The 14,063-nt window shown below is 37.0% G+C and overlaps 1 protein-coding gene across 1 annotated transcript; it reads right to left on the reverse strand.

Annotated features, from left to right (window-relative positions):
* Window positions 1-1,494: 1,494 nt before the first annotated feature.
* Window positions 1,495-9,292, reverse strand: LOC125226599 (27 kDa hemolymph protein-like). Its single transcript, XM_048130611.1, has 7 exons — window positions 9,158-9,292; window positions 7,313-7,428; window positions 5,703-5,815; window positions 4,395-4,549; window positions 3,019-3,164; window positions 2,076-2,207; window positions 1,495-1,710 (listed from the first exon to the last, which is right to left on the reverse strand). Exons 1-7 carry the CDS (start codon window positions 9,195-9,197, stop codon window positions 1,513-1,515), a joined length of 900 nt encoding a protein of 299 aa, XP_047986568.1. The 5' UTR covers window positions 9,198-9,292; the 3' UTR covers window positions 1,495-1,512.
* Window positions 9,293-14,063: the final 4,771 nt, after the last annotated feature.

The following is a 14,063-nucleotide window of genomic DNA, read 5'->3' on the forward strand; positions in this document are numbered from 1 at the left end:
CTATTTTTTTTAATACTACGTCGGTGGCAAACAAGCATATGGCCCGCCTGATGTAAAGCGGTCACCGTAACCTATGGACTCCTGCAACTCAAACAGTGTCACATGCGCGTTGCCACCCCATTAGAAACTTGTACACTCCCTTTTGCTGTACTATGTATTTGTTTTACAATTGTTAAGTATTTGATCGTTAATTAAATTAATTTCAATGTTGTCTACATATAAATGCCTATTGTTACCGTTACCCACAGGTTACCGTTACAGGATAAAACGTTAAAAGCCCAGATTCTTAAACCAGTTTGTACTTCGTACGACCAGAGACAAGTTAATAATAAGAATTTAAAATTTGGTTTAAATGAAACGGGAATAGAAATTAAAAAAAAAACACACATAAATTTTGTTGTTTATTTTTGTGATTTCGTGATTCTGATTAATTAATTAACATTCTTGGAAATAAAGATTTATTTTATTATAAAAGTGAAAAAACGATCACTTAACCGGTGAATTTCACCTTAGACTCTCTTCACCTTCCATGAGGCGTGACTTGGTCGAATATTGGCACACTTTATGCTTGATAAGCACTACATATTTGGTACATTTTCTTCATTACAACTATTACAAGGAATTAACGCTCGCTCTCACCTCTAGATCACCAGTGCAGCGCTTTATTGTCAGTAGGATAGGAAATAAAAAATAATTCAATACAATATAGGTATTCTATTTTTCCCCTCACTAGCTCGGAAACACGTGTTTTGTCCTTTAATACCAGCGGGTAAAAACGCATTTTATCCACTAGTGGGTAAAGTAATTTGACCTTGAATAAAGTCAAATTAACTGCTTTAAAATTGTAAACAGATATTGGTTAATCAGTCATAATCCAATGAGGTGCTTCCTTACATAAAAAGTGTCCGGGTTTTCCCCGGACATTTCTTGATACCCCGCCCGGACGGCCCCCGGACGGCCTCCAAACTAGGACAAATCCGGGGAAACCCGGACGGATGGCAGCCCTAATTACAAGGAATTAACGCTCGCTCTCAAGCGCTTTATTGTCAGTCAATACAATATAGGTATTCTATTTTTCCCCTCACTAGTAATAAATACCAGATGATTTACCACCTGCTTTAAAATTGATAAAAGTAGAATCTACCACCTGTGGAACTACTGGAAGCACACTGGAAGCAGTGATAAACGCATTTTTTGCGTTGTAGTTTCCTCGCTATAGTGAGGGGAAAAGTTTTGTGTTACACTCGGGTGCAAATGTATTTTACTTCTCGTGTGTTAAAAAACTCGCAAGTTCAGGATTCTATTCTCGAACCACTCGCTTCGCTCGTGGTTCAACTATAGAATCCTTTCACTTGCTCGTTTTTCAAATCCACACTCGGCGTTAAAATTAAGGTTGGATCCGCGCGGACGACAATAGGTATGAACTTCATAAAAAATGTCCGTGATGCGGATCGCCACAGCGCAGCGCGACACTAAAACCATCTAAAGACTGTATTTAAACTACTTAAGGGTTTAATTCTTTTTTATGTCCGAAGTGAGTACAGTATGCTGCACGTTCAGTTTGTTCTCCATGTTCCACATCTCTAGTTCAGCGATCCGTACTTCTAGTTCCAGCTTCTTTTTCTGCAGTTGTTCCAGGGTGTCACTCAAAACTGGGGCCGAAGCTGTCTGAACTGTATCTACTTTCACTACTTCATGTTCTTGGGCTATCTGTAAAACAATCAAATATTTCATTTTTCAATGAAAATGTGAGCTGATTGATTTTTCTCTAAATATTCTTTTGTCAAGGATTAGTTTTACTTCTTAAGAGGCCTTCCGACCGTCCAGTCGTGCTCTCGTTCGATGAAGTATGTTTCCTAATAAAGCAATTAAATCCTGTATAAAAAATAGCAAAATACTATTGTTATGCTGATTCTCCTAATTCATTTAAAAGGTTCTTCAAAAAGAAAAAAAATCTAATGAGGGCGCCACTTGAAAGACGATGCCGTCTTTAAAACATAACTTATTTTCTCTTGTTCACCGAAATGATTAATTTAGTTTCAAATTAAATTAGGTGAACATTCTGAATATCCTACCTTGGAGCAAGACATGCTCTCTAAGTAGACATCATGGAACTCCTGACCCAGTCGTCCGGGAACGGGGTTTGAGCAGCCCTTCAACACGTCCACCAGGCATGTCAGACCCTGGTCCGTGACTGTACACTTTTCCTGTGAAGATAATGTTAGTCGAATGTTACATACAAATATTGGTAACGTGATGCTGATGAAGTGGCTCTGATTGCCACAAATAGAAACATTATTGCCAAAAAACGGTCTACCCAGAATCTGACTAAATAAGAAACTGGAAACGTCAGTAATAACTAATAAACCTATTACGAATTGGGTAGCCTCCGCCTAAATGTCTGTATGACCCAGGTATACGCAATCTCATGGAGTGTCAAACATAAATGCTAACAGGCGTTGAAACTAATTTGACTCCATAAAATGTGTCACAGAAAAAGTCTACGAAGTACTATTCAACCAACAGATAATGTCCTACAAAATTTTGTATAGAATACATATGTAGCACTTAAGGGGGGGTAGCCCTAGAGAGACTGCTTGATCACAGATTGCAAATGGTCACTTAACAGTTTTCAACAAATGGGGGTCACTAAACAATAACCCCCTTATTCATAAACGTATCTACTCTTAAATTTATCAAGCCGATAAATTTCGTTTGTCCCTTTTCGACGTACTGGTGTGATAGAAAAGGACAAACGAACTTTATCGGCTTGATAACTTTAGAGTACGTTTATGAATAAGGGGGTTAGTCTTCTCATTCTTAGTTTATTTTCTTTTGGATGTCTTCAAATAGGTACTGGAGTATCAATGAGATTCTATACAAACGTAAGTTTTGAGGAACTTTTTTTAATAAATGCCGGGGTAAATAACCAGATGGGAGTTTTTATCAACCGATCAACGACTTAGCTATTGCATGGTTATTCTTTAACAATAAGAGTGAGAGGCAACGAGACCTTACCTTGTCAGAGATCGCCAGAGAGCCAGCGACTCCACCTCCATATATTTCCGTAAGTTTAGTGACGTTGGTCTTCATGGCTTCCTGGCAGAATGCCATGCCGAGTTGTTTCTCTTTAACACACTGAGCACCTCCTTCTTTAACGAACGCTGAAATTTAAACAAGCATGGTTTAGCAGTTGTGATAATAAAATGGAATGGTATAACAGTAAATTTCCATTTGGCACTTTTTAGCCCCCCACACACACACAGAAAGTGGGGAGTGTTTTTTTTTTCATTTCAACCCTAACGTGTGATATATTGTTGGATAGGTATTGAAAAATGAATAGGCGTTTACGAAAATCATTTTTTGATATTATTAACATTTTCGGAAATAATCGCTCCCAAAGTTAAAAAAATGCGTCCCCCCAGCGTCTAACGTTTAAACCATCAGTTTAAAAAATATAAAAAAAATCACTAAAGTAGAACTTTATAAAGACTTTCTAGGAAAATTATTTTGAACTTGATAGGTTGAACACTTTTTGAAAAAAATACAGGAAACTACAATGAGCGTGGCCCGACACGCTCTTTGCCGGTTTTAAGTACGACCGGTCTGGCGCAGTCGGTAGTGACCCTGCCTGCTACGCCGCGGTTCCGGGTTCGAATCCCGGTAAGGGCATTTATTTGTGTGATGAGCACAGATATTTGTTCCTGAGTCATGGATGTTTTCTATGTATATAAGTATTTATATATTATATATATCGTTGTCTGAGTACCTGCAACACAAGCCTTCTTGAGCTTACCGTGGGACTCAGTCAATCTGTGTAAGAATGTCCTATAATATATAAAAAAAAAAAAAAAAAAAAAAAAAGTAACTATCTTAAAGTTTGAAAATAAATTTGATTTTAAAGAACTGGCACTAGAATGTGTTTTGGTTCCATCCATTGAAGCCTAAATAATTCAACATTGCCAACTACATTACATTAATATTTGGCTTAAATATTTTCAAAACATTTTCTTTATAAGAACGTAAGAATCCCTAAATAAAATATATGTTACTTTTCTTCATCAACGTCAATGTACTTTGATTTTAGGATTTAAATCGTATGAATTAGGTAGTTATCAGTCACGCGTTTCACCCGAGCTGAATAGGAAGGAAATCCACGATAACTAACTAGATAATTATATTAATTGTGATTCAAATATCATTTTGTTTTTAATATGATATGATAGATTTTACAAATAAGAATGTTCACATGTTTAACTTTAAATATTATTCTGAAAAAAAAAAAATGTCATTACTGTATATGAATGGAGTATTACTGTATCAATTTTGGACCATGGTTTAAAATAAATGTTTGTTCCATTCTTGCATGAAAAAGTTGATGTTGGTATACGTACTGGTAACCCTCGCGCCATCGTTCTCGCAAATGAAGTCAATCATGGCGATGGAGCTCCTCATCGCCGTGGCGGGAGTCTCGGCCGGCAAGCACGGCGTCATGCCCTCCACCAGGGCGTGAGTACATTCCTTCAGCTGCGGCGCTTTAGCACAGTACCTAGAATAACCACAATACAAAATTTAAATTTTGAAAAACCCCCGACATTTGTCGACCGTTTTTTATCAAACATGGTTTAAGAATATTCCCGTCTAATTTAGCATACAATACTTATTCTACGACCATGCACTTAGTTTTTAATAGTTTTCTACTAACCTAGTAATAACTTTTGTGAAATTTCACACTGTTTGCACTACCAACGCTCGAGCCAGCTGCCCAAAGCTATCTTCGCCGGCTTCCCGCGCACGCGCGCAGTAACTTTATAACAATGCGTTGCCAATTTGCCATGGTTACAGAGCCAAACAATGCGTTTACAATTTTTTCGTTACTGCGCGCGTGCGCGGGATGCCGGCGGGGGTCGCTTTGGGGAATAGACTTTTATGTAGCCCGGGGCTTAAAGATCTATGCACCAGGGTCGTGCATAGATCTTTTCCCCTCACTAGCTCGGAAACACGTGTTTTGTCCTTTAATACCAGCGGGTAAAAACGCATTTTATCCACTAGTGGGTAAAGTAATTTGATCTTGAATAAAGTAAAATTAACTGCTTTGAAATTGATAAGAGTAGGTGAAGGTAGTAATAAAGATGATTTACCACCTGTGGAACTACTGGAAGCAGTGATAAACGCATTTTTTGCGTTGTAGTTTCCTCGCTATAGTGAGAGGAAAAGTTTTGTGTTACACTCGGGTGCAAATGTATTTTACTTCTCGTGTGTTAAAAAACTCGCAAGTTCAGGATTCTATTCTCGAACCACTCGCTTCGCTCGTGGTTCAACTATAGAATCCTTTCACTTGTATTTGTATTTGTATTTCTTTATTTGCTGAAATATGGGTTTACAAAGATGTAAGTACAATAAAATATAGTTCAACCATATCCTGCTTGGAGTAGCATGCAAATTTAAAGCAGGTCTAGCTGCACTATAACATAACACAAGACAAAATGATAGAAATAAACATTTAAACTTAGGCAATTATTACTTGCTCGTTTTTCAATTCCACACTCGGCGTTAAAATACAACTTTGCCCCCTTGTATAACAAATAACTATTAAGCCCCGGGCTACATAAACTGTAAATGACGAATAACAGTTCGGGAGTAGAAAAAACCTTGATGATACGCCTCCTGTGTCACCCGCACAGAAACGGTTAACAACTTACTTCTTGATGATGGTGTCATAAGATCCACTCGTCTTGGCCGCCTCGAACTCTGCGCCAACTGTCTCAGTATCAACCAGGCCGATCAAGCAGAGCCCGAACTTTGTTATGGTCGACTGAAAAATAACAAATAAAACCATTATTTACATGAACAAAAGGTATGTATGTAGTGAGTGTTTATGTAGAAAAATATTTGTTAGATTTTAAACTCACTAGATATATAGATATGAATGTATGAATCATTTTTAAGAAAAAAATGAATATACGCCGTTTTTGAGGGTTTCCTCAATTCTGGTGAAAAAATTTGACTAAAACTCAATAATATGCTTAGCAAACATAACAAAGAATGTCACTGTTCTGATTATGTAAAAATACCAAAGTCACTATAAGTATGCCGTTCAGATTTGAGGAGTTCCATTCTGACCATCATCAGCAGTTCCACTGCACTAAATGTCACTGTTCCGTACGTAAATGCATGCTGTTCTTATAAAAACACAAAAATCACCATATGTATGCCTTTCAGATTTGAAGAGTTCCCTCGATTTCTCCAGGATCCCATCATTAGAACTGGGTTCTGATAAAAATGGGACTAATATGTATGCATACACATTCGATCAAAAAAAAAATTCAAAATCGGTCCACTAACGACGGAGATATCGTGGAACAAACGTTAAAATAATTTTTAAGAAAAAAAAACCGCCGCCTTTGGGGTTCTGGTGAAAGCTAGGTTCTGACCATCACCAACAGTTCCACTGCACCAAATGTTACTATTCTGGACGTAAGTGCATGCTGTTCTTATAAAAATACCAAAGTCACTATAAACGTGCCGTTCAGATTTGAGGAGTTCGGTTCTGACCATCATCAGCACTTCCACTGCACCAAATGTCGCTGTTCTGGACGTAAGTGCATGCTGTTCTTATAAAAATACCAAAGTCACTATAAGCGTGCCGTTCAGATTTGAGGAGTTCCGTTCTGACCATCATCAGGAGTTCCACTGCACCAAATGTCACTGTTCTGGACGTAAGGGCATGCTGTTCTTATAAAAATACCAAAGACACTATAAGCGTGCCATTCAGATTTGAGGAGTTCCGTTCTGACCGTCATCAGCACTTCCACTGCACCAAATGTCACTGTTCCGTACGTAAATGCATGCTGTTCCTTTAAAAATACAAAAATCACCATATGTATGCCTTTCAGATTTGAGGAGTTCCCTCGATTTCTCCAAGATCCCATCATCAGAACTGGGTTCTGAGAAAAATGGGACCAATCTGTATGCATATACATTCAATCAAAAAAAAATTTTCAAAATCGGTCCAGTAACGACGGAGATATCGAGGAACAAACATTAAAAAAAATAAAAAAAATAAAAAAAAAAACATACAGACGACTTGATAACCGTCCTTCTTGAGAGATATGAGGCGACGGTTAAAAAATACAGACGAATTGAGAACCACCTTCCTTGAGATTTGGGTGCGGCGGTTAAAAATGCGTATAAAATCTTTATTGCGGCATAATTAGTATTTTATACAATCGTGATATAATACTTAGATGAATTAAATAGAAACGAAATGAATTAGAAGTAGCCGCGTTTTTAACATAATCTGCATAATTACCTTAACTTCTGGAATATGCTGCTCAGCATGACTGGCCTTACAATATTCTGTGGCGAGTAGTGTACTGTACTCTTCATAGGGGTCGTAGTCAGTGAACGTGGTGCGACCAAATACACCTGTAAAACAAACCGTAGTTATATGTTAAGTGTAAGGCCTTGGTGGTGCCTTAGCCGAATGCATGGCATTTGGCGAAAGGCAGTCTGGCCCTGTCGCGCCAATACGCAAGAGCGATAAAGAGATATCTAAAATCAGTTCAACCTTACTTGTCCAATATAGTAAACAAACGAAACGTCAAATATGGTCAAAGACAATTACTAGTGAATGGAAGTGTCGATAAAATGATGTATTAACGATAATTTCGCTGCTGACGTCATCAGAGGATTTTCAATTTTACGTCACACAATATCTATGTTAAAACCATAATTTAATTCTTTTTCGTCACATTTGCAATAATCCTGTGAAAAAGGCTTGTCTCACTTTCGCTTTCTTCAGAAACATGATTAAAATCGGATCATGGCTCGTAGTCATCGGTGAACATAAGTACATAAAAAACATAAATACGAAACTGAATACAGAACCTCCTCCTCTACGTAAAGAAGTCGGTTAAAAATCTGATAAATTATTGTAGTTAATATCAACGCATTTTTTCCAAGCTATACAAACTCAAAACGTTAATATCGATCGTTTATAACGATAAGTTGTCATCCCAACATTACGACTCATAGACAATCTAGACTTCGTAATGTCAGGAGTTTTTGATGTCATCCGTTCGTAATTACAATTATTGATGAAAATCGTTTTAGAAATGATATTATTCAGTGGTGTTTTGATTGATTTCAATAAGTACTTTGTGAGTTTATTTAAGTGTATAATAACATTTTAAGTGATGGTTAATGTGTAATTCCAGAGAAAATTGACATAATGTTTTCCAGCAATGTTTGTTTACATGATTGGACAAGTAAGGCTGAACTGAGTATACGAGTTCTACGGCCGTTTCGTTTCGTAAGCGTTTGTGCCATTCGGCGACGTACCCTGAGTAGACGCTCGGAGCGGGGCGTTCGGCGGGGCGATTTTTATACATTACTAGCTTTTGCCCGCGGCTTCGCTCGCGTTAGAAAGAGACAAAAAGTAGCCTAATCACACTCCACCCCTTCAACTATCTCCACCTAAAAAATCACGTCAATTCGTCGCTCCGTTTTGTCGTGAAAGACGGACAAACAAACAGACACACACACTTTCCCATTTAAATATAATAAGTATTAAGTGGGTAGGTACCTATGGATTAAACTTTAAATCGAAAATCTCGTGCGGTTAGAAGATAGTGAATTCAACTTTATCCAGTCTTTTCTGAGAATATGGAAACGCCGTCCTCGAAAGGTTTTAGAACTTAATTGTCATAATTATTTTAACAATTATAATTATGAACCACTTAGCTGATAAAATCATTAATGTTTTCAAGCTTCGCCTTTTGGCCTTTGAGCATCACCGATGGGATGATTAAGTTCATTATCTTTTTATTAGTCTCAATAAATTCGTGAGCATCACCGGTCAGCGATGGAACTATGAATTTTTTTATGGGGGAGCAACACTTTAGGTGTAGTCTGGTGGACAGCCAATCCATACTAATATTATAAATGGGAAAGTGTGTGTGTCTGTTTGTTTGTCCGTCCTTCACGGCAAAACGGAGAACGAATTGTCGTGATTTTTTAAGTGGAGATAGTTGAAGGGATGGAGAGTGACATAGGCTACGTTTTGTCTCTTTCTAACGCGAGCGAAGCCGCGGGCAAAAACTATTATGTTAATATTAAAAAATAATATGTAATTATGCTGTCGTTCAGTACTTACCTACAGCTAGCGTAGCGACGCAGATAAGTCTCCACAACATTTTAGAGTCTGTAATATTCGAGTATGTATCAAATGCGCTCGCGCAGTGGCAGCAATACTGAAGTATTTGATCCCAGGGGCACCTTATATACGTACAGAATATCAATAACACGTAAATGATAAAGGGATAAGTTCGCCTTTGTACTGTCTATCCTGTGTCATATTTGTGTTTTTATTAGTGTTTTCAGTACAATAAATTGTTTGGGCTGGTGTCCCTCTCGCACGTTTATACATACATACATGACAGTAGGTATGTATGTTTTAGATTTGATAGTAACTTTGAAAATTGACTGATCCCCAATTTATGTGATAAGGTCTAACAAAACAATTACCTCTCATGTGTTCACACTTATATACCTATAATGTTCTTGCTCGATATTATTAATAGTGATAAAGTATTATGTGAGCTTACTGTGTGCAATACAACATTGGTAAATATTATGAAATGTTTCTGTTATACACATTATAGGTACGTTTTAAGAGACTCAATTATTTCAGAAGTTATAATAAAATATTACCTAGGCATTGAGGCAAATCTCCCTCTCCTCTCTAAATAAGCTAGAATCGATTGCATGTCTCAATCAGTCATATAATTCTGTTTGGTTTTGATAATATGTAAGTATAACATAACAAAAAAATATAGAAATTACCAATATAAATATCAGAATATACCCCATGTATATTGGCCGATTTTTGATAGTTTTCGAGTTACGAATTTTAGATTTTTTTTTCGTTGAGAAATTGTTGAGTGATTATATAGAAAATAATTAATTTAAAAAATTGACGAGTTTTCATGTTGTAAAATGACCACTACAAATGGCGCATTTATTTTACTGAAAAAATTGCATCCTCATTTTATACAAGTCGGATACAAAAATTAAAATTAAAAAAAACCCCGACTGCGACATAGGAAACCGATTTTCATGAAACATGGTTAAGAACACTTCCGACTAACTCAGCTTTCAGACAAAAAAACTAAATCTAAATCGGTTTATCCGTTCGGGAGCTACGATGCCACAGACAGACACACACACAGACAGACAAACAGACAGGCCGATAGACAGACAGGCAGACAGACAGACAGACAGACAGATGGACAGACAGACAGACGTGTCAAACTTATAACACCCCGTTTTTTTTGCGTCGGGGGTTAAAAAAATGCCAACTTCAAAGTTTTACATTCAAAACTTATCGAACTTACATTTTTACTCCAATAAAAAAACATAATCTATCGCAATGATTTTTGGTAATTTTAAAACCTGCGCCAGTCCTTGAGCCTTAAGCAAAAAAAGTGCTACTCATAATGGTCATGATTTATCGGAGTTATAAGTTGGTCAAAAAAACTCAGAAATGTCTTCAAATTTTTAATCATTGCCGTTGTAATTGACGTCAAGGTTTGCCCCCCCCCACCCCCTGTGTTGTCAATATTTCAGTACTTAATCTAAGTAAATAGTAGTGTACTAGACCAAGTAGCATTTGTAACTTATTTATTGCATAAAATGTCCTGGGTACCAATAAATTACTTACATTATCTGAATATTCTAAATTCAATATGACTGTGTTTTCCTCATTGCAAAATAGCAAGCAACAAATAACAAATGAGTAAATCAATATGGATTTTACTTGTTTGTCAGTCATTTTATCGGGTTCGAGTAAATAAGGTGTATTATTTATATTGCTAACCATACTTATAATATAGGTAGGTAAGTACAGTCAATGGCAAAAGTAATGACACACGTGAGAAGTATTCCATTCTCTTCTTATGTAGTACTAGCTTTTGCCCGCGACTTCGCTCGAGTTGGAAAAAAGACAAAAAGTAGCCTATGGCACTCTCCACCCCTTCAAATATCTCCACTTAAAAAATCACGTCAATTCGTCGCTCCGTTTTGCCGTGAAAGACGGACAAACAAACAGACACACACACTTTCCCATTTATAATATTACTCGTAGTATGGATTTCTTTTCTGTGGCAAATAAAATCCTTCAAATCTTCAAGAAATGAGCGTACACCCATCTTAAAGGCCGGCAACGCACCTCCAACACCTCTGGTGTTTCGGGTGTCCATGGGCGGCGGTGATCGCTTACCATCAGGCGACCTGTCTGCTCGTTTGCCTCCTATCCCATAAAAAAAAATACTCTACAATGTATGTCCCAGATTTGTAAGAACCACGTAAGAACCTCTTTTTGACACATGACAGCGTCCACAAAACGTAAACTCGCGCAACCTAATGAAATTTTAATTAAAATCCTGTAATAATATTTAAAAAAATCAAGTACTTAAAAACAATATTTCGCTTACTTTAAACATAATCTAACACATGTTACATTTTTGCGGATCTTCGTTAGTGAGTATTTTACGATATTAATTTATCACCCCTGCTGGCGTATTATGCTTCCAATTTTATCACTTATCCACGTGGATAAAGTAGCCGTCACGCTTTGGCAAGTATGTCAGTGTGAGAGCGACAGATGTCTTATCCACGTGGATAAGTGATAAAATTGGAAGCATGATACACCGGCAGGATTTACTTATTATGTCATTTATCATTCATTTTTATTTTTAAACTAGTGCTGTGGCAGAGTCTGTCATTTCGATTCAAATTACATTTCACTAAGTTGATAGAATTCGTATATTTGTTTAAGCACCTCCTTGTACATAGGGCCTAATCGATTCAACCAATTCGAATTTAATCGTTAGATTTGGCAAACGATACGTCTTAGCCACATCGCAACATACTTCAAAACAAATGTGTCAAAAATGTGAACTTACAAATCTGGGACAATATAGTTCTTTGTACATTTGGAAAAATATTACTCTCCTGCACTAAAGACATTCCAGAAATAATAGACTACGGCCAGTAAAGTAAGAAATGTCTCAGACCACATGAAATTGTCTCAGAAAATGTCTCAGACAACAAACATGGATGTGATAGATCTGGTTACCATGACGTACTAAAGACGTTCAGTTTAGGTTGAGAGAAAGGGACACAGCTATAGCAGTTACATAGCTCCGTCCCTCTCTCTCAACCTGATAGCGATACTAGAACTTTCTTTTATTTGATAGAAATTAAAAATTGAAAATTTGTCTCTGGACCGGAAAAATTGTTTTTTTTTTTACTACGTCTATGTCAAACGAGCATACGGTCCGCCTGATGGAAAGCGGTCACCGTTTCCTATGGACGCCTGCAACTCAAGTGTGCGCTCATTAGAAACCATTGTTATAATAAGTAGGTATACAATGTTTATTTAGGACAGCAATAAAAAAACGGTTCTCCCAGTAAACATACGATATCAAATTAAATGTTTGTCTCTTAGATAACACCGCATTTAACCTCATTGGGGATGATTATAAATACTTACTTACTTATTGGTTTCTGAGAAATATTTACAAACATGGATACTCCACATGTTCACGTTTGTAACATTGTATTAGGTTATTCTAAGTTACTCATAGTAGTCATAGTAGTTAAAATGATAAATATGGATACAGGAAAAATGCCAAAAATATGTATCTACGACTGTATGGCAAATATGTATGGATGGACACAGGTAAAAAGCCAAAAATAGGTATGTATTGCTTACACGTTAGGGACCATCCACATTCATAAGACGCATGTCTCGCCACGCCGCCGCCACGCCGCCTGGGGCGCGTCTTACGTCCTTCCTATACAAAATGTACTGAGGAGACGTTTTTTGAATTACATTCAGGCGGCGTGGCGGAGACGTTCGTTGCGCGCCGCGAGACACGCGACGCCTAAGTGGGGACGCTGCCTTAGGGTTGTGGATACATATTTTTGGCTTCTGCATATATATTTAATACCTTGACTGTATTTCACAAACTTTCAGAGGTATAGGTACCTATTCCGTCCGGCGGGTCGACCCAGGTATCGCTGGGAGGACAGTGATATAACAAGCAAACAGTATAAAACATTTCATGAATTAATTTTATCCTTTTTTTGAAGGGATCACAGTTCTAACCTAACCTAACCTACTTTTCTGATAGCAGTACATATGTTTAAGGGTCACAGTTCTAACTAGGGTATGCAAAAACCGGTTAATTAAAAAAACCGGTTAATAACCGAGACTTTTCCTTCAAAACCGGTTAACCGGTTATTAACCGGTTTTGAGGATTTTTAGTAAATGGCCGTACTACGCAATAATTACCATTACCTTTAAGAATTCTGATGTTGATGATATCGTAGGAGGTATTACTTGCACTATGAAGATAATTTTTATCCAGTTTTTGGAAATTTGGTAAATGCGTAAATTGCTAAAAAAGGCTTGTGTGGTTTGAATGTGATTCGTCAGTTTTGCGTTTTTTAGGCATGTCGCGAAGGTCTACAGCTCCCAGAGCCCCTAGTAATACAAGCAATTGATGTAAGAAAACCAAGATCTCCATTTTATTTTACCTTTCTTTTAAAAAATATAAATTGAAATATACGGTAGACTCCGGTTACAACGACGCTCAAGGGACCGCTGATATTACGTCGTACTAACCGGATGTCGTACAAAACGAATTTAATTTCTTTTAATTAAAAATAATATCTACATCTCTATTACTAAAACATTTCAATCAATATGTTTATTTACAGGGTATTATTATCATAGTATTAATACCTTATTTTATTGTGACATTTGTGACTTGTTTAGTTAGAAAAGTCCTTTTTAGTATGCGTGCTTGCTCATCATTTGTAACTTTTGTAAGTAAAGCTAGTTTATACGCAATCGAAAAATACAAATTGGGTTCTATTTAGCTTATAAGATTAGACCCGAGGCGAACAAATTGTTAAAATTTTAAAAGCAATACTTCAAAAAGTTACATGGCCACAATGTAATCTTGCTACTTGTTGTAGGCAAGACAGGGGGC

Source organism: Leguminivora glycinivorella, chromosome 5 (assembly GCF_023078275.1).
Source record: "Leguminivora glycinivorella isolate SPB_JAAS2020 chromosome 5, LegGlyc_1.1, whole genome shotgun sequence".
Classification (NCBI taxonomy): Eukaryota; Metazoa; Arthropoda; class Insecta; order Lepidoptera; family Tortricidae; genus Leguminivora; species Leguminivora glycinivorella.

Excerpts from the sequence above, each read along its gene's own strand:
- LOC125226599 (XM_048130611.1), bottom strand. The coding sequence starts at position 9,197 with ATGTTGTGGAGACTTATCTGCGTCGCTACGCTAGCTGTAG. Across the intron at positions 3,165-4,394 it reads CGATGGCGCGAGGGTTACCA|CGTTCGTTAAAGAAGGAGGT; the intron begins GTACGTATACCA and ends TTTAAATTTCAG. Across the intron at positions 1,711-2,075 it reads AGAGCATGTCTTGCTCCAAG|ATAGCCCAAGAACATGAAGT; the intron begins GTAGGATATTCA and ends ATTGTTTTACAG.